General features: G+C 37.0%; 1 protein-coding gene across 32 annotated transcripts in view; it reads left to right on the forward strand.

Moving 5' to 3' along the window:
* The window catches only part of LOC137049274 (adhesion G protein-coupled receptor L3-like), a 425,717-nt gene that overhangs the window by 236,406 nt on the left and 162,151 nt on the right, over positions 1-27,160 (forward strand). For 26 of the 32 annotated variants that reach the window (XM_067427809.1, XM_067428692.1, XM_067428735.1 and 23 more), the window contains one exon: positions 12,623-12,637. The exons of the other annotated variants lie outside the window; for them this stretch is intronic. In XM_067427809.1, coding sequence (XP_067283910.1) covers positions 12,623-12,637 — 15 coding nt within the window. The remainder of the gene's footprint in view (positions 1-12,622; positions 12,638-27,160) is intronic. 32 annotated transcript variants of the gene reach the window in all.

A 27,160-nucleotide genomic window follows, 5' to 3' on the forward strand; every position in this document is an offset into this window, starting at 1 on the left:
TTTTTAATTTTTTGCTTCAAAACATCCTATGATAAATAATCTGTGCAGTATTTTGAGCTGAAACTTAAGACACATTCTGGGGACACCTGATTATTGCATGATATTACATCTTTTTTATATATTATATTATATTACTTATATTACATCTTTTTCTAAAATTGCATTCTAGGATCCATTTTAAATACGTATTTGCCAGTTTAATGTGCAAAGCATTCTGACGTAAACTTCTGTTTTTAGTGTGTTTCTAAGCAGTTCTTAACTAATTATAATCAAAAAAATTGAAGCTGTTCCACAGTGAGCGAGGGACAAATAACAGCCGTCTTCACATTGACTGCCGATATCGAGCCAATGGTCTGTTCAGACTCTTTACCAGGTGTACCACAGATATTTAATTAGCGCTTAATTACTTTTGCCTTAAATCCAGTTCCCAATAATGCCGTTTCAGCAGGACCGAAGAGAATGGCTGGCCCGGCATGCATTGTGCTCATGTGTGTTCAGATGCAGCCCTTTGTCTTTTTTGTGTCTGCACAGAGAGAATCGCTTTATGGATTCTGGCCTTTATGAGGGCAATAGAATGAGAGCTGATTGTTTTGGCAGGTTTTTTTGCACCTGCGTCTTTCTCTCGCTGTAATCAATCTTCCGTGCATAAGCTGATATCGCTCTGTGCTGTTCGCATGCAATGTTCTGTAGTCTTGCCAGATGATTCGCCATCATCGGCCTTTTAACAAACAACACCTGTGCTCAATCTGGGAGCGCATGCTCATTTACCTGTCGCCGTGTTATCAAGACGACCCACTGTTTGGACAACACCGCCTTTTTGAGTGTTGTCCAATCGGAGCACGCGATCCGAGCGTAGGTCGGTCATATTGGCGTCGAGCGACCTTTTGCTTGCATGCAGCTGCATGATGTGCAACCAATCAGCAGTTAATTACCCTGATGCTGAACGCCAGTTAATTGGTCTTGGCAGTATCTGGATGCCATCAGGTGTTTATCATACGCAGGTTATTACAGGTATCGGTCGGGCTTAAATCCGATTAAAACCAGAGCCAAGACATCGGCTTGTTACTGGACGTGTTCACCCATCCCTCCTGTGACCCGCCAAGCTGCGTTGAGAGGTTCAGAGGAGATTTGGAGAGATCAGAGCTTCCAAATAAGCGTCCGCTGGGCTTTCGCCCCAAAATCACAGAATATAATCAATGTGGACAGCGCTGAAGGCCGCCACACTGGAAAACAGATTGCGCCCACAAGCAGCTCGTGGAAATAATCTAAATCTCCTTTCCAAACGGCTTGGCTCTTCTCAAAGCTTTTCGATCCAACTGCCCACAGAGGATGTGGAAAAAATCAGTATCAGATTATGGATATACAGAGACTGAAACGATAGCCTTGTGGGTTTATTAATTTAGGTTGTTTTTAGGTCAGTAATTGAATCAACGAGACCCTAACAAGTCCCACGTTTCATCTGATTGTCTGAATTTTGACCCTGAAGAGGAAACATGGCCAGAACAGAAGTTGAGTCAGCGTTTTAACACAATAACTCGGGCACAGACCAATTTTTTTTTTCAAGAATATGGTGCATTTTGGTGTTCAATTATTTTTAGAGGCAGAAGAGGTATCAATCCTTTTGTTGTGAGAACTATTAGATATGACCTATAAAATATATCAAACAATTAAAATTCAAGTACATACATTTGACGTCTGTTGAATTATATTATGATAATTAGTTATAGTATAAAACATTAATATTAGCTGATTTTCTGCTCAAGAAACATTTATTATTATTATCAAAACAGTTGTGCTGCTTCATATCATATAATTCTTATCATGTCATATCATCATATGTCATGTATCATATTTCATACAATAAATCATATCACAACATATCATATATATATATCATAATTTCATATCATAATATCGGACCCACTTTATATTAGGTGGCCTTAAAGAGTTAGTTCACCCCAAAACGAAAATGATGTCAGTAATGATTCACCCTAATGTCGTTCCACACCCGTAAGACCTCCGTTCATCATCGGAACACATTTTAAGATATTTTATATTTAGTCTCAGAGCGTATCCAAGTTAATGCACACTATACTTTCCATGTCCAGAACGGGAATAAAAACATCATCAAAGTAGTCCATATGTGACATCAGTTAGTTAGTTAGAATCTCTTGAAGCATCGAAAATACATTTTGGTCCAAAAATATCAAAAACTACGACCTCAATCCATCAAATCTCAAATAAAGATTCAAATTTTTCATTAATCAGCATATTGATTCATGATTTGGATCGCGTGTCAAACTGCCAAACTGCTGAAATCACGTGACATTGGCGATCTGAATCATGAATCAATCCGCTGATTCATTACCATTTTAATCTTTATTTGAGGATTGAAAACAAACACGGAAGAGAAGAAAATGCTGAATAAAGTCGTAGTTTTTGTTATTTTTGGACCAAAATCTATTTTCGATGCTTCAAGAGATTCTAACTAACTAACTGATGTCTCATATGGACTACTTTGATGATGTTTTTATTCCCGGTCTGGACATGGACAGTATAGTGTATACACTTGGATACGCTTTCAGACTAAATATAAAATATCTTAAACTTTGTTCCGGAAATGAACGGAGGTCTTACGGGTGTGGAACGACATTAGGGTGAGTCATTAATGATATCAATTTCATTTTGGGTGAACTAACCCTTACTAACATTTAAATGAATAATTTGATACAATGCACTTATTGTGTACATACATGTTTTTACTTTATACTTTTTTTTTTTTAAATACCTGCATGTAATTACATCTGTAAATGATTGCTGTAGTTAACTTTTATAATTACACTGCTGTGCTGACCCTTCCTTTATAATAGCAATAATATAAATCATATCATATCATATAAATCATATATATATATACAGTCTTGTTCAAAATAATAGCAGTACAATGTGACTAACCAGAATAATCAAGGTTTTTAGTATATTTTTTATTGCTACGTGGCAAACAAGTTACCAGTAGGTTCAGTAGATTCTCAGAAAACAAACAAGAACCAGCATTCATGATATGCACGCTCTTAAGGCTGTGCAATTAGTTGAATTAGTTGAAAGGGGTGTGTTCAAAAAAATAGCAGTGTCTACCTTTGACTGTACAAACTCAAAACTATTTTGTACAAACATTTTTTTTCCTGGGATTTAGCAATCCTGTGAATCACTAAACTAATATTTAGTTGTATGACCACAGTTTTTTAAAACTGCTTGACATCTGTGTGGCATGGAGTCAACCAACTTGTGGCACCTCTCAGCTGTTATTCCACTCCATGATTCTTTAACAACATTCCACAATTCATTCACATTTCTTGGTTTTGCTTCAGAAACAGCATTTTTGATATCACCCCACAAGTTCTCAATTGGATTAAGGTCTGGAGATTGGGCTGGCCACTCCATAACATTAATTTTGTTGGTTTGGAACCAAGACTTTGCCCGTTTACTGGTGTGTTTTGGGTCATTGTCTTGTTGAAACAACCGTTTCAAGGGCATGTCCTCTTCAGCATAGGGCAACATGACCTCTTCAAGTATTTTAACATATGCAAACTGATCCATGATCCCTGGTATGCGATAAATAGGCCCAACACCATAGTAGGAGAAACATGCCCATATCATGATGCTTGCACCTCCATGCTTCACTGTCTTCACTGTGTACTGTGGCTTGAATTCAGAGTTTGGGGGTCGTCTCACAAACTGCCTGTGGCCCTTGGACCCAAAAAGAACAATTTTACTCTCATCAGTCCACAAAATGTTCCTCCATTTCTCTTTAGGCCAGTTGATGTGTTCTTTGGCAAATTGTAACCTCTTCTGCACATGCCTTTTTTTTAACAGAGGGACTTTGCGGGGGATTCTTGAAAATAGATTAGCTTCACACAGACGTCTTCTAACTGTCACAGTACTTACAGGTAACTCCAGACTGTCTTTGATCATCCTGGAGGTGATCATTGGCTGAGCCTTTGCCATTCTGGTTATTCTTCTATCCATTTTGATGGTTGTCTTCCGTTTTCTTCCACGTCTCTCTGGTTTTGCTCTCCATTTTAAGGCATTGGAGATCATTTTAGCTGAACAGCCTATCATTTTTTGCACCTCTTTATAGGTTTTCCCCTCTCTAATCAACGTTTTAATCAAAGTACGCTGTTCTTCTGAACAATGTCTTGAAAGACCCATTTTCCTCAGCTTTCAAATGCATGTTCAACAAGTGTTGGCTTCATCCTTAAATAGGGGCCACCTGATTCACACCTGTTTCTTCACAAACTTGATGACCTCAGTGATTGAATGCCACACTGCTATTTTTTTGAACACACCCCTTTCAACTAATTGCCCAATTGCACAGCCTTAAGAGCGTGCATATCATGATTGCTGGGTCTCATTTGTTTTCTGAGAATCTACTGAACCTACTGGTAACTTGTTTGCCACGTAGCAATAAAAAATATATGAAAAACCTTGATTATTCTGGTTAGTCACATTGTACTGCTATTATTTTGAACAAGACTGTATATATAATATATTGTATCATTATAATAATCATATCTCATCAAATCAATCTAGACATGTCCCTTTAACAGCAACAACTGCAGACCTCATAACAAAATGAATGACTATATTTAGTTTGATCTCCTGGGGTTGATGGTTGACATTGAGAACTGATCATTTGTAGGAAAAGTAGAAAGAACGCATTTTTGTTCCCTTTCGTGGAGAGGCAGGGTAAAGTGTTTGTCAAATCACTGCTGTAGCATAGTAACACTTTTAACCTTGTTAATCTAGTTAGTTTTAGTTATTAGCAGACCGTTTTCAATTTTAATTCAGAGAGATTATTCACGCATCAGCGCCTCTAGCTCACACCTGCTGTTGAACATGTTCTGCCAGTGTGTGTGTGTGTGTGAGAGGGGATTTTATACATCTGACTGGTGTTTCTGTGTGGTTTTGATCAAGTGTGAAGAGTGAGGTTGACCGGTTATGTTTCGTTTCGTGACAGCTGGACTGTCTCTTCAGTTCAGACACCAGCTAGATACCAAGACGGCCAGACAGTCATTCAATGTCTCCGTGTGAATTGTTTGTTAGGTCACCAATCTATAATCAGCCCAAGATTTATATTGACTATAAACAGATATATTTTGATTTTTAGTGATCCAGTGTGTCTGTGTTATTAAAATGATTTAAATGAGTTCCAGTTGATACCTTTAACGAAGTACACTTGTTTTAATGTCATACTAAAGCACAGAAAGCAAATAAATTTTATATGATAGTAATTTTAACTGCAGTTAAAGTTATATAAATAACTCATTTAAAGTAAATGTATTAAATGCACTAAATTGCAACTTCATTGCAAATGTGTAAAATAAAACAAATAAATACATTTGTTTTACCGTAAAAACTTCAGCAGTATATTTTAGAGCAGTGCAGTCAAAAACAACTTCAACTAATTGCATTAAATATAAACATCAACCATAATGTACTTTCATTGAATTGCAAACGGTTCCTGCCAATGGATGCAACAATATTAGCATTTGCATTTCTCATTGTAGTCGTTTTCCATAGTCCGCGTTTGTGTGTTTGACTTTGCAAAGAGCTGGTGTCAAGCATTAATTGTTGATCCTGCGGTTCGGTGGAAATCACAGTCCCAAAGCACTTAATTTCCCTTTAACACACACACTCACAAACCCTTCAGACGCACTACAGCAATCAAACACAATCACCACCATCACCACATCCATTCATTTTTCTTAGATTTTTAAGTGCTGTCAGGGTCTCCTGTGTCTGAGATGGGTGCATCTCACCAAATGTCTGGGTCACATTTCAGCACAAAAGAAATGACATTTTGTATTAGGTTTACGCTTTATCTGAAGCAGTGTATACAGTTCAAGGTACATTTTCGGTGTGTGTTTGTGGAAACAAAGCTCGACCTTGGTGTCGCTAGCATCATGCTTTTTCCATTGAGTTCAGGAAGGAAAATTCAGAAACAGAAGCATGAAAAGACCCTTAAATAACATACTGTGTTCAAATGATTTGCTTATGAGTTTTTTTCTCTCAGTGATGAGTGTCCTTAGATGTATTACAATTAAAATGCTTTTTATTTATTGTAAATCATCATACTGTAAATAGAGGCTGTACATGTATAAATACTTTACAATTAGTTCACCCAAAATTGAAAATTAATTTACTCAGTTCAGTGTTTCCAAAATGGATGAATTTCTTTCTTCTGCTGAACATAAAAAGAAGATTTTGAATCGTCCTGTTGACTTCCATAATATTTTTCCCCCATACTATGGAAGTCAATGGTACTGAGCCTGCAAAAGGACATTTAACGGGTGAAGAAAAAAATGAGATGGGAGGAAAATATATATATATATTGCGTGCTCTTGCAAATTCTTTGCTCTCACTCGCAAAGAACAGAGAGGTTTTGTGAGCGAAAGAAAAACTTTTGGGAGATAACGCAAAACCATTGACTGATCACTAATCTAATCTAATCTTACTTCTAAAATGAATGCTGTCTGAATCATAATCATACATGGTTAATTTTTTTTTAAGGCCCCTGACTGAGCCTGGTTTCTCCATTCTGTCACCTGAGGAAGTTTTGGTTCCTTGCCACTTTCGCCTTTGGCTTTTGCCTTGCTTAGTTGGGGACGCTAAATATTCAACTATATTACTGCCCGCATGGACACTATATGATAACTGAACTGAACTGGATTACATCACCATTTCTTTCACAGCCTTACACATCTAATTCTGTTGCATCATTTTCCTTTTAACACTCTAAAGGCCTGTACACACCGGGGCGAATATTGTTTGAAGAATTGATTGGCCGTTATTTTTTGTTCAGCAGAACAAAGAAATTCATACACGTTTGGAGAAAATTATAACAGAATTGTACATTTTGGGTGAACTATCCCTTTAAATGTATAGATTTTTTTTCTTCTCAGTTTCAGTACAAAGTAATGACATTACATTTCCAATGATATTTTTTATTTGATGATAAATGAGTTTAATTGTCATGCCGATAATGGCTTAATGCAAATGATAGTAATAATAGTTATTAGGGGTGTAATGGTAGGCTACAAATACCGTTTCGGTACAGGGCTTTCGGTTCGGTGCACGTGTGTACCGAAGGTTCCGAATGCAATCTTTAACAGTTAACAGTCGGCTTGTTTTAAGTGCGAAACATACGAAACAAGCCATTTGGACGCTGGCGTGACTGATCAGGCTTCTCAGTTCAAACGGTGGCATGCCACACGAGTGAACGCGATCACCTCTTCCTAAAGAATAAGCATGAATGAATATCTCTCAAGGTATGTTGAGGATACATTACAAATTACTGAAATCTGTCGTGTAATTGCTCATTCGATGTTTCAACCGCGGAATGATAATACAGCTTGCAATGTAGCATCACATTTACCTCAGAAGTTATTCAATGTCCACAACTGTTAGTTCACTAGAGAAACGAACTCTTTCACTAAATATACGCAATACACTGTAAAAAATAAAATAAAAAATAAATAAAATTGAATTTGAAAATTTTCCCCAATTGAAATTTTTCTAGTGACTGATCACATCTAAAAAAAAAAATTAGTTGGCCAAATTGAATTTCTGTGAATTGATACGATTTAATTCACATAGATTCAGTTTGGCCAACATTTTTTTTTTTTAGATGTTAGATGTTAAAACACCTTAATTTTTGATATATTCATTATATTCTGCATAACTTGTTATTTAATGTATGTTTAAATAAATCTGTCATGATTTGACAGCTGTGTATAAATGATTATATTTCAACAACGAATTTGGAGAAACGAATATTAGAATCTTTTTGCATTAGAAGTTAATAAAAAAAACTGCCTTATTATTATATTATTAATAATATTATTATGTTTACTTTTTTGGAAGAAGAGAAGCTTAAAAAAAGAAAAAGAAGCTTAATTGTCATAAGGATAATGTCTGCATGCAAATAATAATGTTAAATAAATAAATAGGCTTTATATACATTAAACAAGGTATAATTCATAATTATAAACTATTGTAAGTATAATGACTTATTTCTTTGATTTGATTTTCTGTTGTTGACATCTCTCTCTCTCTCTCTCTCTCTCTCTCTCTCTCTCTCTCTCTCTCTCTCTCTCTCTCTCTCTCTCTCTCTCTCTCTCTCTCTCTCTCTCTCTCTCTCTCTCTCTCTCTCTCTCTCTCTCTCTCTCTCTCTCTCTCTCTCTCTCTCTCTCTCTCTCTCTCTCTGTGAGTCAGGAAAGATTGTCATGTATTGACATGCTAGTTGTAACACGGTTGCCTCGGTGATTGATGCATTGACATGGTTCAAGTGATGTAGTTGCCCGTAGCGATGGAAGACACCTGGACACTTGAGGAAATGTGCTGGATTCACTCTGACGTGTGTGTGTGTGTGTGTGTGTGTGTGTGTGTGTGTGTGTGTGTGTGTGTGTGTGTGTGTGTGTGTGTGTGTGTGTGTGTGTGTGTGTGTGTGTGTGTGTGTGTGTGTGTGTGTGTGTGTGTGTCAGCTCAGCTCAGCCAGTGAAACACCTATAGCCTGTAGTCGCTAAATCATCTGTGCTGACATGCTCTAATATGTTTACCCTTATCAGCTACACGCACATTTTGGTTCATTCATAATTCAGTGCATAAAGACAGGCCACAATAACATTACCCCGCCACCTTAGAGGTCAAATAGCAAACGGTTTAATCCAAGTTTAAGGCTGTTGCTAGTTTGGACTTTTTCTGTCAACTAGAAAATGGCTCTTGAAACATCTATTTTCTTGCTCTTAATGAGGCATTTTGCTGAAATCAGGAGACAAAGCTCATTTCTAATCAGCTGTTTTAACTTAAGATCTGTGTCAAATGCCATTCACATTTTACTTTCATAATATGATATATTTCAGTGTGAAGCAGCATATTCAAACATAAATTATAAAATGGATCTTGATTTTTATCCATCTAAAATTGATTGGATGATAAAAAGTGTCTATATGACAGGTGGTGGGACAGGATGACAGTAGGTGCGTCGCTCATGAGCCAAGAATATTTCAGCCCGGAATGTGCTAAATAAAATAGTATTCCCTGAAATAACTTCACAGTCAGTCTCATCCCTTGTCAAAAGTAGTGCACTTAATCAAATTGAATGTGCACTTTTAAAAGTATGTAGGCTTTGTAAAATAATGAATATAATTAACGAAATAAAAGGCCATTGAAGTGTACTTAAAGATAGCATTTTACAACTGTTTCTTAACACACTTAAATACAATTTATAAAGTGCAACTTGTAATAATTTCAAATTTAAAGTTAAAGCACATTTGAAATCATTGTTTTAATAATCATTTGTTATTATCATTTGTTGACTAACATGCTAAAGCACGTCAAATACTTGATTATATTTCTATAATATTTTATATATTATAACAATATGATATCATTATAAATGTGTAATTATAAACATATTTCAATATTGTCTTTTAGTTTACCATAAATGCTTTTCAATTTTTTTTTTACTACTGTACATATAGTATATTGTTGCTCCTGCAGTTCACTGGCTCTATATATATACTGCAGGTATATACAGAACTGCAGGAACAACTGTATAATTATGAATTTACACTACATTAACATTTACAAAAATATTACTTTCAGATGTCATCACAAGTACACTTTTTAAAACTTAGCTAAAGTGAACTTCTCTTCATGCTAAAGCTTATGTATGACATCACAGCTTGTGGGTGTGGCCTCATCATACTTTTCAGGATGATTTTGTGTAGTGTGATTTAAAAAATAAATAAATAAATACTACTATACCTTTTTCAGTCACACCTCTAAAAATAATCTCCTTCATCCAGTTTTTGAAGCTCTAATCGCTTTGCTACCCCCTGGTTTGAGATGATTGTGTGTATGTGTGTATGTGTGTGGTATAGAAATGACCTTGTCTCATAATTGCATGATTTCTCTTGAACAGTGAAACTCAGCTGGTATCCATGGCAGCAGAGTGGTGTCCATGGCAACCTGCTGGTCCTCGCTATGGTGACCTTTCAGTTTTAGGGGTTTTCTGACACCTTGTGTCAACAAGCTCCGCCCACATCGCCTCTTGCCAACATGAGCACATTTATGAATGAAACAGAAACAGAAGCTAGATCCCGCGTTCCTGTCGGTCAATGTTAGATGAACTCCAGCTTAGCTTGACAGTTAACCTGCCACGGACCCGGTTAGTTTCTCAGCATAATTTACCGAAATGGCAGAGCAATAAGAGAAATTTGCTTTATGGAACTAAATCAACTGACAATGAGTCAGACTAAGGTAAATAAGCCTGGCTTTTGGTTTTATGGAACAGGCCTCAGGGGCATTTAATTAGGATTGAAGCTGAAATCTGCAGGACTCGTATAGAATCTATATTCATATATCCAACCCTATGGGTGTCCAGTCCTGCTCCTGGAAGGCCACTGTCCCACCGAGTTCAGCTCCAACCCCAGTTAAACACCTGGATCAGCTGATCAAGCTCTTACTCCAGGACTGAGTTTGATACCCCTGTTTTAGGGGTTCCATCATGGGATAATGTCATGGATTTAGTCTTAATTCATTCATTTGGTTTTATTTCATTTCATTTTATTAATTAAACAGAAAAAAAAAAATAACCCATTAACATCGAACTATTATGCAATAATTTCCATTAAAATTGAGTCAAGAATGCTAGGGTTCTCATGGAAACCCATTGAACCTTTTGTTTGGAGTGTAGGATGCTTCCTTAAAAGGTGGCTAATGTGGAAAACATTGGACACTAGGTTTTATACAAGAGTTCTCTCTAGCTCTGTTTTTTTTTTTTTTTTTTTTTTTTGACTGTTGGGATGGTAATCTGCTTAATCCTGTTTTATCAAAATAAAAGATTATAGGACAGATCATGCATACTTACACATAAACACACATGTATCCTGTGTGTGTGTGTGTGTGTGTGTGTGTGTGTGTGTGTGTGTGTGTGTGTGTGTGTGCGTGTGTGTGTGCGTGCGTGCGTGCGTGCGTGCGTGCGTGCGTGCGTGCGTGCGTGCGTGCGTGCGTGCGTGCGTGCGTGCGTGCGTGCGTGCGTGCGTGTAAAATATGAGGACTCAAATGTGTATAATGACATGGGTATGACATAGATATTACAAGGAGAGGGGGAATTATGAGGACATTGGCCATGTCCCCGTACTTCAAAATGCTTATAAATCATACAGAATAAAAAAAAACATTGAGTAAAAAAAAGTAAAAATGCAGAATGTTTCCTGTGATGGGTAGGTTTAGGGGCAGGGGCAGTGTAGGGGGATAGGATGTACAGTTTGTACGGTATGAAATGCATTACGCCTATGGAAAGTCCCCATTAAACATGGAAACACGACATGTGCGCGCGCGTGTGTGTGTGTGTGTGTGTGTGTGTGTGTGTGTGTGTGTGTGTGTGTGTGTGTGTGTGTGTGTGTGTGTGTGTGTGTGTGTGTGTGTGTGTGTGTGTGTGTGTGTGTGTGTGTTTATCAGAGTTTGTCACTGTCAAATATTGTTTTTGATGAGCCTCTTTTGCACACCACAATATTTACAATTAATATGATTAAAAAACAGTATTTAGTAAAATATTGTTACATATATATTAACAGCATTTTGTATAAATAACCAATTAAAATAACTGTTTTATATTTCAATATATTGTCACATGTATATTTTTCTGTGATGCAAAGCAGCATTATCAGTCTTTAGTGTCACATGCTCCTTCAGAAATCATTCTGTACTGATTTGCTTCTCAAGAAACATCTTTTTAATTATTTCTTCATTATTAATGTTGAAAACAGTTGTGCTGCTTCATTTCATGGAAACTGATCAGGTTTCAGGAATCGTTGATGAATAGAAAGTTCAAAAGAACAGCATTTATTTGAAATGGAAAACGAGGTTTTGTGAGATTTCTCTTACTTCTAAGTTATCGCTCTCCCCTGAACTTTAGTTAAGTAAACCCCCCACACACATTAACAAAATATGTTTCATAAACAGATTTCTGTGATGAATGATGTGATCAGTGTGTGTGTCTCACTGTTTGATTTAATGCCTGTCATTGCTAAATTCTCTTTTATAACTCACTGTCTCATTCATTTACTCCTTACACACACACACACACACACACACACACACACACACACACACACACACACACACACACACACACACACACACACACACACACACACACACACACACACTATTAATGTTCTTGTTTCTCCACAGGACTCGGCTGGATGGTATGCTGCTACGCAAATGTTTTATTTCTTGTGTTTAGTCGGGTGCACACTATACACATTTTGAGACAAATCTGAGAGAAGTTTTGGGAATCTTGCCCAAGTTTGACACTGTTGATTGTGACTAAGATGTGTATCATAGAGTCTGACAGTCATGTCACACAATTTGACAAGCAGCAATCATAAGGGACAGGCAAAAATCACACAGTTTGCACCCGAGAACACATCATGCTTATTGTTTCTTTTGTCCCCAGGTTTTTCTGGAAAATGAAGATAATGTTAGAATTTTTGTATTGCTCTGATATTCTCTCTTTGTCTCTGTTTTTTTTCTCCTCCATGCTTAAAAATAGAGGTGGAACAGAAAGGTAAAGACGTGTTTCTTTCACCCCGTATAGCTTCTTTATGTCGGTTCCCTCGCAACATGTTTAACATTTTCTCAAGTAAACCATCATACATTTTGACTGGCTTTGTGTTACAGTGATATTAAAAAAATCAAAAACATTGTGTTTGGTAAGATTATATGTTATTGGAGGAAATGTTATGTATGTGGCGGAGATGGTGCTGTGGTGGGCTCATGTTTTCTCTTAGTGTTTACCCTCATTTCAGTTCACGTGTGTTACAATGCTCTTCTTCTGGTGCTCATCAAAGCATTTTATTGGATTATGATGAGTGCAAAAGATGCCATCAATCAATGTTTAGTCAATTTTAGTTTATATAGTTTTTAATATTTTATTAATTTTTTTTGTTCTAGTCATTATATCTCAAACCCGAGATGGACTAAAACTCATACTTAAGTCCATCTCTGAAATGTATTTTTAAATATAATGCATTTTCAAACTATATATAATTAAATAATCAAAAAATTCAAAGGCGCATTTATCAGGCACGCGTAAACTCAATTAGGCAGACAGCAACAAACTTGCAAATGAGCTAACACTTGAAATGACAGTAAATAGTAATAAAACAAACAAACACCCTCATTTACATAACTGAATAGAAATTAGAAATGAACAGCATGTTTATTTCATTAAATATTTATTTAACTAAAAAAAAAAAAAAAATCATAAAATGCTTTGAAGGGACTTCTGAGGGAAACTATTACCAAAGTAACTGATTCATTAAAATGAATCTCAATGCGACGAGAGACAGAGAGTTTCATTATTGCTTCAGATTGCAATAATATGTGCGTTCCATTGAAAAAAGTTATATATTACTGGAAAAGCGACACCAACTTTAAAAACTGTACTGCATTTCTGTCACGCTACTGAAAATGTACTTATTAGTGAAAATTTGTCATTAAATTCTCAGTAAATTATTATTAGTGAGGTGTCAAGCACAATGACATGCTGATGTTTATACTGATAACGTTAAAGGGTTAGTTCACCCAAAAATTTAAATTCTGTCATTAATTCCTCACTATCACCCGTAAGACCATTGTTCATCTTCGGAACACAGTTGAAGATATTTTTTTTTAAATCCGATGGCTCAGAAAGGCCTTCATTGACACTAGGGCTGTCCTCGACTAAGGATTTAGACATTCGATTAAGAATTTTCTAATCTCTCTATGGTTGACCGATAGTCGAATCATCTGTGTGTGTGAATGGGTTGGGAGGGGCACGACACTTGTCAGCAGAAGGGTAAAACTATTTTTATTTTCCTTTACACACGACTGCACACAGCAACAACTTTTAATAAAGCGACCAAAACTGCCAGCCAACTGACAGACGAACTGACAATGGCTTTCTTATTTAGGTTTAAATAAAAGGTAATGTGGTGGATAAACATGCGTAAACCGTTTTCTCATAACATGTTTAAGCCGTGATCGAAATAAAGAACATCATACAAATATATAAAAGAACATTTTGATAAATAAACCTAAACAAATACCTGCCTAGAAAGGAAATGAGCACTGAGTGCGTTTATATGCACGTTCTTAAGCCGATTGTGCCTAAAGGGGGTCGCACACCGGACTGAAGCTCATCGCCGTCTCTCACACCAGACGCGCACATAATACACGCAAGCTCAATTTTGAATCGACCTCTGACAGAAGAGCTGCACGATGAGTGTATCTTGTAGCACAGGGTGAAATCAGTACATTCACGATTTGAGGGAAATATAGGCTAATATAAATTTAATCGCCGTGGACAGGCGCCGAATGCCGCCGTCAGTGTGTCTTCGAATTTTAAAGGGCGAGGCGTCCTTAAAGGGATCGCTCAGCGCTGTGCCACATCTTTTTAACACTGCCTGTGTCCCAATCAGCTCCCTAGTTCAGGAGTCAGGGCACTGATCAGGACACAAGTCAATGGGCTGACTCCCTGATCAGTGCCCTGACTACTGAACTAGGGAGCTGATTGAGACGCACCCCATTCATATTGAGCACCCTCATATTGCCAAAATGGTATGATCGACCGTGAGATCGGTGGTCGAATCCGGTCCCGCATATCAATGCATCGAATCTTCGACTATTAGGGGTCACCTCTAATTGACACCAATGTCATTTTCATCTCTCAAGACCCATAAAGGCACTAAAGACGTTGTTACAAAGCCCATCTCACTACAGTGGCTCTACAGTCATTTTATGAAGCAACGAAAATAGTTTTTGTTAGCAAAAAAAAAAAAAACCCCTAAATAACGACTTGTATAGTGATGTTGCCGATTTTAAAACTGCTCCCTGAAGCTTCGAAGCATTATGAATCAGCGTAGCCAAACTGCTGAAATCACGTGACATTGGCGATCCGAATCATGAATCGAAAGGCATGAGGATGAGTAATTAATAACAGAATTTAAATTTTGCATGAACTAACCCCTTGAAAATATGTCCAATCAGGTAAAAAAAAAAAAAAAAAAAAGAGACTATGTAAGAAAAAAAGGTGTTTGAAAGGTGTTTGTAGTTTTTTTTCTGGTTTTCATTTACAAGCGTTGACTATTTATTGCGTATTAAAACACACTCACTGATATGCAGGTTTGCTGATTATTCAATAATGCGAGAGAGAGAGAGAGAGAGAGAGAGAGAGAGAGAGAGAGAGAGAGAGAGAGAGAGAGAGAGAGAGAGAGAGAGAGAGAGAGAGAGAGAGAGAGAGAATTTCTAAAACATGCTTGTTTATATGCTTTTAATTCATATTTATTAGTCACCCTGAATTTGACCAAACGTGTGTAATTTTGTTTCAAATACAGCAGCATTTGTTGTTGAGTTTGCCTCGGCATATAAACACGTTTCCCGCGTACGTTGAGTTTGTCTGTTCAAGCCTATAAATATTATGTATCCTTTTTTATCTGCCAGCTAATTAGATCTTATAGCATCAGTGTATCGGCTAAGTGCTCGCAAACCCCTTTAGCACTTTAACAGTAATGATATTCATAATCTAATTCCCATTTAAAACATCCAGTGAAGCCCAATCAATAACCCAGCCAATGAGCTGTCAGCATTTTAAATGACATCATTATGATGATAGTGCTGCTAACCTTCAGGGTGACACCATCAGATGAGAAACAGAACATAAGAACGTCTATAACGCACACACACACCCCGCTCAAGGCTGAATCTATTAGCGAATAGTACTCACGTTATTACAGGTTTCCAGATGTAGATCTCAGGCAGGTTTGCATCTGGTCTGATTCAGTGTTTCGGTTCGGCTTTAGGATTATATATTGAAAAATCAAGTGCCAAGACTAATCAAAAATGCCCTTAAAAACAAACGTATTAATATCACCATGAACTGCAGGCATAAACTATTCCAAGACATTAACTTGGCAGGCTGAATAGGAAATTTGTCCATTTTGGTTTCAAATGGTCTCTTGAATTTTGATGGTTTTGTGTTCTCAGCAGCCAGTAAATCATCCCACAAATCACAATAGGGCATGATTATTTTCGTAGAACATCACACATCCCGTCCGTGTTGGCATCTGTATAATTTGACCAAGTGGCAGGTGCATTTGAATTAAAATAGTTTAGTGTAGCCTACGCACACAATCTCACATACACACACTCTCTTTGAAATAATTTGATTAATCAATCACATTAAATTGATACAAAAAAGAGTAAAGACATTTGAAATGAACACCACAATAAATGGTAAGTGTTTTCTCCTCCCTTTAATTTTTTTTTAAATTATTATCAGTTATTTATTATCATAACTGCATGATTATGTGGTTAGCTGCATATTATTTTGATTTAGCTTTGGATTTTGTTTTCCTCTGCTATCAGAGCAGAAACATGATCCAATACTGGAGGTTGATCAACCAACCAGTTGAGAATCACTGCTGTAGTTCATCAGATCAGGGACAGAGCTGGTCTGAGATCAGAGGTTCAGGATAGATCGACGTGATGTAGATACGACAGCTGAGCAGCAGAGATGAGCATTAAAACACAGAGCGACTCGGCTGATGGTGTATGTTCACTCTTATATTCCTCCCTTCTTCTGCTCTTCCTCCTCATCTCTTTCTGATGTTTTCCTCTCTGCCTGTATTCATATTAAAGGCAATAGTTCACCAAATATTAAAGCCTCTTTAACTCCCCCTATGACGTTTCTTACATGAAATACATTTTGCGGAATATACACATTGTGCTCTCCCATAAAATGCAAGAGGGCTGTCAAGCTCCAAAACAACAGCTTTTTATTTTTTTCTTCTCAGAATTGTCTGATATATAGTCAGAATTGCGAGATATAAACTTGCAATTATATAACCCTAATTGCAAGAAATTCAGAATTGTGAGTTTATGGGCCCTGTTTTAAAGGACAACTCCGGGGAATTTTTAAAGGGTTACTTCAGCGCTGGGAAGATGAATCTGTATTTAAACTGGGTCATTAATGTAGTAGAAATGTGAAATTATACACTTTCTACACTGAGAAACGACAGAAAATGTATTTTTGTCTCATTGGGATGAAAGACTACAATTCCCAGAATGCTTCGCTGCCCTGTGAGGTCATTCCCAAAGCCACCGCAACTGAGTCACTGATCATTTTACCACCGCATTCATCTTCATAAAATCAGTTCAGTTAGAGAACAGACACTACAATTAAAAACTGAACGTGTCTGTTCAATATAATGTGATTTAGCCGCTGAGCGAGTGTCACAAACGCAGCACGAGTCAGATTACACCGTGATGAATGAGCTGAATGAGCTCTCGCAGTGAAAGCTGAGGTAAACTTGACCGCGCTCGCGCCATATACATTCACAGAGCATGTCTTGCACGTTTTCAGTTCATGCCTTTGGAAGCTTAACTTTTAATAAGAATTAATTTGAGAAGTTGAAACACTCACTTTCCTCCACACCCAATCAGTTTACATGAATGCCTGCAGCTGCGAGCTGAGCTGTGAGTGTGATCTCCCATCCCCCATGTGCGGGTTGAAAACATGTGGAAATAGCTCCCTCTGCTGGCTGTAGTCTTTAGTCTCTGGCCATATTTTTTACTGATGACACAAACTGCACGATCTATCTACTGATGAGGGTGTATTTGTGCCTCTTAACAGACACAAAAAGTAATTAAAATGTCTGTCCAACATGAACAGGGCCCTTACATGACAACGAGATGCGTTTAGCCACTTAGCCATTGTTTAAATTCACCTGTTTTAGACGGCTAGCTGTAGTCTCGCACTGAAGTCCTGTGGCAAATACTCCAGTTGGGAAGAGCGTTGTGTGTGTAAAGCCTGATTATTTTATTACTGCACATCTTTCCTCAAGCCGTGTGTGCCCAAATGGAAGGATAAATAAAGTTTACATTACCTCCACAGTGGTTGCACCCGTCTTCGACCACAGAATGGCATTTTTCTTCAACCGGCAAACCAGTTCACCAAATCGGATTGAATCGCTCTAAACGGTTCCCGTCACATCAGCGCTGATCCCACAAGTTACTTTAGTTACTCACTTTCTGACATGAGTGACAGTCCCTCCGAATAGAAATAAACTAATGTCTTGAATTATGTTTTGTAACACCAAAAGTTCACTGAACTGAGTCATGTTTTGCTGAGGGAACTGATGAACTCACGAGCAGCTGATACTGAGCATGCGCGTGTAACTGAAAGAGCAGCGGTTCTCGGATCAGCAGTACAATAGAAAACCTTTTCTTTCGGACACGTTCGATACGGAGAACCGAAGAACCGATGAGCAGAGCAATGCGATCACTCTTCACACACACAATGCTTTTCCAAACTGGACTGTTTGCCTTTTTTCCAGCTACAAGTTGAGTTCAACTACAGCTAGCCGTCTAAAACACTGTTTAGGTGAATTTATACCATGGTCTGTTTAAATACTCGATTCTGATTGGCTGGAAGGTGTGCAATAAAACCGTTTAATGCACAGGTAGTTCCAGTCAGTTTGATTACAGTTCGAAATTAATCCGCCACTATAAACACTGGTAACCATAGTAACAAAGTTACGCTTGCAAACAGAGTGACAGTGGCAGACTGCAGTATCAACCACAGATATGTCTATACGTATAACGTTCCATATCTATGGCAATATTAAGTGACATAAGACATTAGGTGACACACAGAAGCCAATGGCACATGTCACTATGCGCAGATAATGTATATATCTATGATGCGCGTAGTGGCACATGCGGTCTTCATTGTCATGTCACTGACATTATCGTGACTGACACTGACATGACACCAGCATGACACCGAGTTGCGGAACATGTCGCCGTGTGACGTGCGTTTTTTACAGTCTATGATGGTAGTGACGCCTACACTGACAGACTCGAGCACCTATACTGACGTGACACAAAATCCTAAATAAATAGCCTAATTTTTTTGTATTTTAGATGTCAATAAAACGCATTAAAGTCAGTAATATATTTTTTAAACATGTTATTTAGGTCACGTCTGTATTTGATCGGCATGTACCACTGAATGTGTACGTCACCCATTCTAGGAAAAACACTAAATAAATCAGGTCACTATGACTACAAATAAGGCATTAACAGTCGTGTCTGTTACTGTAAAACTTTATTTTTGCGTGACATACTGACATTAGCCCTATGACATACTGACATTGCGACATCTGAGATCTAGAACCTCAACAAGCAAGTGAAACATAATTTCACCTCCAAGCCTAATAAACCTGAAAAACTCCATGTCTAATTTCACGAAAACAATCACCAAAAACAAAATTTACAACAGTTTTTTTATTTATTTATGTTTTATTAGCCTATTACTTAATTTAATGCATTAAATGTAGGCTAATGTGTCTTTAGTAGCCTATGTGGTTAAAGACGGGGGTTTATTTCACACTGGGCTACATAATGATGATTCGTTCAAATAAAGATTGCCTTGTCACTGCAGTGTTGCCTGTCATTCATAAATAATTTTAATAAATCTATTAAATAATCATTAAGTTATGTTCTCTATGCTTCAGCAACGAGGGGATATTCAGACTGACAAGAAGAGATCGTGAACGCATCTCTCTCTCTCTCTCTCTCTCTCTCTCTCTCTCTCTCTCTCTCTCTCTCTCTCTCTCTCTCTCTCTCTCTCTCTCTTTCAGTTCTCTGTCTCTCTCTAATAATGAATTAAATGTGATAATTTGTTCTTATAAAAACATTTCGATGGCTCTACATTATTTAAAGCGACGGTGTGCTAGAACTAACGAGACGTAAGAAAACATCCGTCATTTTAATCCGTCTCTTAAAAAGCATCAGTTACAGCTTTAACTTGGCAAATAACCATGGTATAAGCAGGATAATCCACGGCTAGCCATGCATTAAATGATTTTAATGCACGACCTAGAGGCAATGTCCGCTTCGCGTCGGGCGGTTCTTTGCCTCTATGCCGTGCATTAAAATCCTTTAATGCATGGCTAGCCGTGGATTATCCCTTACATAAACAATGGCTAAGTGGCTAAACGCATCTCGTTGTCATGTAAGGGCCCTGTTCATGTTGGACAGACATTTTAATTGCATTTTGTAACTGTTAAGAGGGAAAAAGACACCCTTTACATGTATGCCCCCATAACTGCCATTTTAGCTGAATGGGTGCTCTGGGCATTAATTGTAATAGCTCCGTGTTGCAAGCACCAATCCGGTTCGTTGTCCTTTAACAAACTGAGCATGTGGTCTAAAGCATAAGGCACTTAGGGCATGTCCGAATCCACTTTTGCTATAGTTTAACGGCGGAAAAAATAGTTGGCATGCCAGGAGCATGGTCTAACAGGGTTGTACCTAGGCTCTTAATGAGCCAGCTGCACTTGCACCATGGCAGAGTCGTCTTTTCGCATGGCGGAATTTGCGAGCGAAAAGACTAAACACTTCTCTAGAGAGGAATCCTTTTATTTTTTATATTTAAAGGGTTACTTCAGCGATTAGCATATGGCTTTGTATCAGTAGAAACCCTGGAGAATATTCAAATTATTGTGCTTTCCCCCCTCATATCTCCCTGAGACAAGAGATTTATGCATTTTATTTCTGGAAAAATTCCTCCTATGATGCAAAATGACGATTTTTGCATCATAGGAGGAATGTTTGCCCAGAGGCTAAAGACTACAGCCAGCAGAGGGAGCTATTTCCGCATGTTTTAAATCTGCGCATGGGGGATGGGAGATTACACTCAGCTGGCAGGGAGAGCTCAGCTTGCAGACAGGATCATTTAAACGGAGCTATGGTGAGCAATGAAAGTCTTTTAACTTCTCAAATTCATTTCTATGAAAGTTAAGCTTGCAAAGGCATGAACTGAAACGCGTGCCAGACTGAACTCCTGTGTGAATGTATGCCGCGAATGTAGTCGCGATTACCTCAGCTCTCATCACTCGTGCAGTTAGTGCTCAGGGCTGTGACACTCGCGCGGTGACTCACTCATTATATTGAAAAGACACGTTCAGTTTTTAATTGTAGTGTCTTCTCTAAATCAGTCACAGTAATGAAGTTGGTGGCTTTGGGAATGGTCTCACAGGGCAGTGAAGCATTCTGGGAATTGTAGTCTTTCATCCCCATGGGACAAAAATAAATTTTCTGTCTTTTCTCAGTCTAGAAGACACCAAATTCAAAAATAATTTCACATTTCTACTGCATTGATGACCCAGTTTAAATACAGATTCATCTTCCCAGCGCTGAAGTACCCCTTTAAAAATGTTTGTGTGCTGCGCCTCCTTGTGTGTGTAATACGCAGATTGTACGCGTGTTGTGCACACGCCTATAGGCGCATATTGCTAAAGTACTTTTTAAATCACACAAAAAGATTTGGCCAATGGCACAGTCGTTTTCAGCTACCTCAAAAGAGCAACACACCAACAATGCGCCTGAACACACCTCGTTTTCAGACCAGCACGCCCATGGGTGAAGAGATGGCCGCGAGTGCATTTAAACAACATGGCACTGGACGTGAAAATGATAACTGAGTCCGTCTGAAAGTACGTCGCGCCTATTGTCGCATTGCACCCGGATGTATGAAAGGGCGCAAATTCTGATTCTCTCACAAAATTCTGATTTATAATATATCACACAAGATGAAACATTTACAGTTATGAGAAAGAAAAAATATCAGAATTATGCAATTACCTTTTTTATTTTTTATTCAGTGGCAGAAACAAACTTCCATACTAAACGAAGGCTTTGCATAAGGAACAATCTGATATTTAAGTGTCTCACCAAATACTGCCGACTTAAATTTGTGTCACCCAAAGCTGTCTTATGACTTATGTCTTATGACTGTCTTTTTTTAAGCTCGACTTATACGGCCACTGTGAACTGAGTCTTGACTACTTGTTGATAGTCATCCAGAAAGGCAGTCAACTAGTTGGTGGGTCAGTGTTTACCTTTAGACAATAACTTAATATGCCATGCAGTATCAGCAGTCTTTGTTGTTTCTGGCAAGTTCAGCGCTGTAAAACAAACAAACAAACAAAAAACATCCTATAAACAGGAAAAATGTATTAAAGAAAATTTGCGCAAGATACTAAAGCATGTTTTCATTAAATAACATGAAAATAATGACACAAATACTATTCACAAATGTATTTATTTAGTGACAATATTGCAATAGGGAAAGACAAACTTTTTTAACAATTTTGTAAAGTTAATTAACCAATAAATAGTTATAGTTAACCAATAAATTTAATAAACAAACATTATATTATAAATTAAACGTTATCTTGTTTTTCAGAAGAAATACATCTAAACATCCTTAAAACAAGGTAAAGTCACTAATGTTCTAAACTAAAAGCAAATGTATGATGGTGAAAGAAAAATACATTTAATTCCAGATAAATTCTCTGAAAACTTAAATTAGTATCTCACACAATTTTGTAAAGATAATTTATTTAAACGTATTGCTGGAAAATATGATGATAAGACACAAATACTGATAATTGTAATGCAGTAGTTTCAGACCTAACGTTCTGTAAAAACAACAAAAAAGCATCTCACAGCAGTTTTGAAATGGCATTTTCAGTGTGTAAATGAAAACAGACTTTATTTTTGGCTGAACTATTCCTTGGAAACCTTTTCTTCACCTTCTTTCACCCGTTCAGAATCGTCCGTCTTGCTCCTGCAGCCCATCTGGAGCAGCGTCTGCCGCTTTAAGGCTTTCTAGAAAGACTCAAATGTGTGTTTGTAGTTGAGCTGTGGTCAGCATCAATAGAGTGATGTGATGATGATTGCAGTGGGGCTTCGCTTTAAATGCAGGTTTAAGATACAGACGAACAAGCTGCCTGTTTTCTGATAAAGCCATTCACTGTATATCACTGTAATCCTCTGGATGGACAATCAGAGAGGTGTGTGTGTGTGTGTGTGTGTGTCAGTGTGTGTTTAGTGCTGCATGGTGTGTGTGGTAGGTTTCAGATATGATACAGTTTTTAGCAGTCTTGTAATGGGGCTGACGCTGGAGCCGAACGACCCACTTCATTAACCTTTATAATACCTGTGTAAGCGTGCAGCGCTGTATAATTTTCTCACTCAGAGAATCTCAGACTTCCTAATGGAGCTGATATACTCAGTCACAGAGGCAAAGGAAGCTTTATTTTTCACAATATCAGTGAACAGAATGAGGTTCCTTTAACCTGTTAAGCTGATTTCTAAATTTTGAAAAAATCCTAAGAAATGTATACTCAGACTAAAACAAATACAGTTTGTGAATCCTTTGCACTAAAAGCATAATTATGGTCTCATTTGAAAGCAGACACCTGGCAGTTTACTGTAAAGTCAAAATGATAATATTTTTTATAATAAAAAAAAGCTATAATAAGCTTCAAAGTTTTGTAAAGTTATTAGAAATTTATTTGTATGATATATCTTCATGAAAATAAAATTGAAGTGGGCCTTGGAGAAATCTAGAAATGCACTACAGCTAAAGCCACAAGTCTGACCATGTTATATTTCAGATCTGAAGATGATCAGTCTAAAACTCTGCATTTTATTAAACGTTTTACAAGATCGTTTCATGTGATTTTATTTTGAGATATCGCTGAAATATCAACTGATGTTTATTGCCACATCTTCTCAGCTTTCAGTCGCTGTATTGCCTCTATTGTTTAGAGGTGCAAACTGCCCCATTCAGTTTGTCTCCCCGGCATTCACACTTCTGCGGACTGGTTATGGCTCCAATTATTATTCTTTTGTCTGCATTATAATTACTAACGATTCTCTATTCAAACTGTTCTATTCAAACCTCATTTCTAAATCAAACCTCTCACTTTACCCTCACTGAGACTCTATTGAATGCATTTCGTCCAAATAAGCATTTCAGTAGTTTTACATTTAGAAAATGTTCATAAAAATAAAGTATTTACTCAGTGGCAGGTGCATCTAGGGCAAGCTAGCATGTTAGCTTAGCACACCAGCAAAACAACAATTTATACGATTAAAATCATGTTTTATTCAAAACTTGCTTCATATCACTTTATATTTTATATGTAGAGTGTTTTATATAACAATATGTGATCTCATATAGCTTCGGGTCAAAAAATCTGACAGAAAATATACAATGCTAAAAGCTATGTGGAATAGCATTGCATTATAAATATCATCTATTATGAAACCACCCAACATGGCATAAAGAACACAGACCAACCATATATTGCCGCGATTGTGTGTTTATTGTCTTAAAACGTGTTTATCTGCATAAAATAGCGATCTGACGATCCCAGGGAGCTGTGTGGATATGTCCATATGTCAGATACTTCCTGACTGTCACATGGTGTGTCTGTTCTTCATGTGTTCCCCATGGGGTGAATTTTCAGTAGTACAGCTTTCCAGCGCCCTCCGGCTGCCAGAATGAATTGAAAACACAGCATATCACAGCCTACTGCTCTCATAATCATACATCCGCGGATTTTGGATAAAGATTGAATAAATAATACTTCTCTGTATAGAAATTTGACTCAAACGTGTGAGAATCTATCAATATTTCTCCACATCTGCACACTTTTGAAGTAAAAGCCCTGAGGGAAGTTGTTTTGTCGAGTGTCTTCATGACGACCAAAGAGGAGTTTTTTATGAATGGGAGCAAATGACGCGCATATTACAATCAAAAGGTAGCGACGCCCAAGATCATATTCATAACTCCTGGAACATATTAACACATTACGGTCACTATAAGACTTTGAGAATAAAACAGAGGTAAAAAAATTAAACTTTAGTCTTAGATCTTTTTAATGATGTATAGTTTGTCAAGGTAATTACTTACATCTGATAGTAATTTTGAGCTAATTTAAACAAAGAGACCTTCAGTGCGTCCTCGTCCTCGTGACGGTTATCAGGATCAGCTACAGTATGGCCAATTTTAGCCCTGTGGATGTTTATGAATTTAATTCCTTTTAAAAACATTTTCCAAACTCACTAGTTTATTTACAGTACTTTTTCTAGCAATAATGTGAACATAAATGACATTTGACATAAATTTGTCAAATAAAATTATTTATTTATATTTTTATATTAATTTATATTTTATTAAATAATTAAAAAAAATCTGCACAATAAATATTTTCACACAATGAATATCGAAAAGTTGTATTAAGTATATTTTTAATCTTCTCACGTAATTTGGTAATAAAATATAGCAAGAAGTATATTTAAAATCTTTATTAAGGAATACATTATTTAACACAAATCATTTTCATGCAATAAATGTTAAAATGGTTTAAGTTTATACGTTATATATTTCAACAAATGTAGATGTTAAAAATGTTAAATGTAAAAAAAAATGTTAGCTAAAGCTTTATTATTAGGGAATACATTATTATAATAATAACAAGAAATTATTCATTATCTTGACACAAATAGTTTTTACACAGTAAATATTGAAATGGTTTATTTTACTATGGCAAGTTTATACATTACATGTTATTTTATTTTAAATATACATTCACTCTTTTTGGAACAAACTATATTAATAAGTTAATTTTGAAAAACGCTTTATGAGGAAATGCATTATTTTAATACGGTAATTGCAATAAATTATTAATTGTCTTCACAAATAATATTCACACAAAAAATATTAAACGTGTTTCTTTTACTCTGGTTTATATGTTATATATTTTAAATACATTTCACTCTTCTTGCATAATTTGTTTTAAAAAAAAAGTAATTTATGTTTATAATTATAATCAAATGTATTGTATTACACGTGTTATATTTTCCTGATGGATTTTCATAGTTTAGCTCTCAAAGTAAAGGGATCTGCATGAAAGGGAATTGTAGTAAAAGTAAAAACTAAAGGTAAAACATTTAACAAGTCCATTTTGGTGTGCTTTTTATTATTTTCATAAAAATCAACCCCGGGACATGAAAGTGCCCATAGTCGAAGAAACACCCAGACATCCTGTAAGCTTCCAGCTGTAGAGCGCCGTTTAGCTTTAATTTATTGACCGTTCTGAGCTTTTCTGCAATCGTAAATATTATAGATTTAGTGATGCAATCACAGACACGCGGCCTGAACCTGCTGCTCAGTTACCGCTGTCTCTGTAGATTACACTGTCTTTGGTATCAACAGATTTGACCCCTCGCAGGAAATTAATTGGAATGAGTTTATATATTTCTAACCTAATCTGGTTAAGTGTATGGATTGCCACAGTCAGGCCTTGGGTTTAATCAATCTCTCCGGAGCTAAAGCCCTGGAAAGAAACACAATATTTCTGTTCTGATGCTACACGGCTGGTTAGAGCGAACCCAAATGGAGGCAAATACTCTTATTATTAGTTTTGTGTGCGCAGACGCAATAAATCAAGATGACACAAATTGACAATATCTTAGCATCGGGATGGAATCCGTTCAGATTGTAATAAATATAAGCTCATTATTATGTCTCGGCGGCCTCTGGCCCCTTTGACCAGCTGTCATTAATGAGCTCGCTCTTATTTATCAAAATTTGAAATGCCAACTTCAAGTTGAAATGAAATCTTTTCTCCTTGAGCCAATCCTGCTCATGGAGGGAGAGAGTTTAGCGTCAACCGGCTCCAACACACCTGCCTGGAAGTTTCTAGTAACCCTGAAGCCCTTGATTATCTGGTTCAGGTGTGTTTAATTATGGCTGGCGCTGAACTCTACAGGATAATGGACTTCCAGGAGCAAGGGGCCATTTACACAACACCATTTTCAACTAAAAATGGAAAACCATTTTGGCCATTCATTTACACAACAACAGCATTTTGGGACCCTGAAAACGCAAACTTTTTGAAAATGATACCGTTATAGTCTCTGTGTAAAGCCTAGTTCAGACTGCACGATTTTCAAACTCGTCGGGTCACTGCTCTTTTCACACTGCATGATTATCTGGGGTATCATTCAGTCACTGCGGTGTTCACACTGCACGATGGTTGACGACAGAGGAGTTCAAATTGTATGTGCGCTGATTTGTGGAGAAAAAGAAAAAAGATTTTGGCGGAAGAAATTGTTGGAGAGACAGAGAGAGCCAGGATTGTGTTCTGCAAAAACAGTTTGAGGTAAATAAAAAATTTTGTAATGT

This window comes from Pseudorasbora parva, chromosome 1, assembly GCF_024679245.1.
Source record: "Pseudorasbora parva isolate DD20220531a chromosome 1, ASM2467924v1, whole genome shotgun sequence".
NCBI lineage: Eukaryota > Metazoa > Chordata > Actinopteri > Cypriniformes > Gobionidae > Pseudorasbora > Pseudorasbora parva.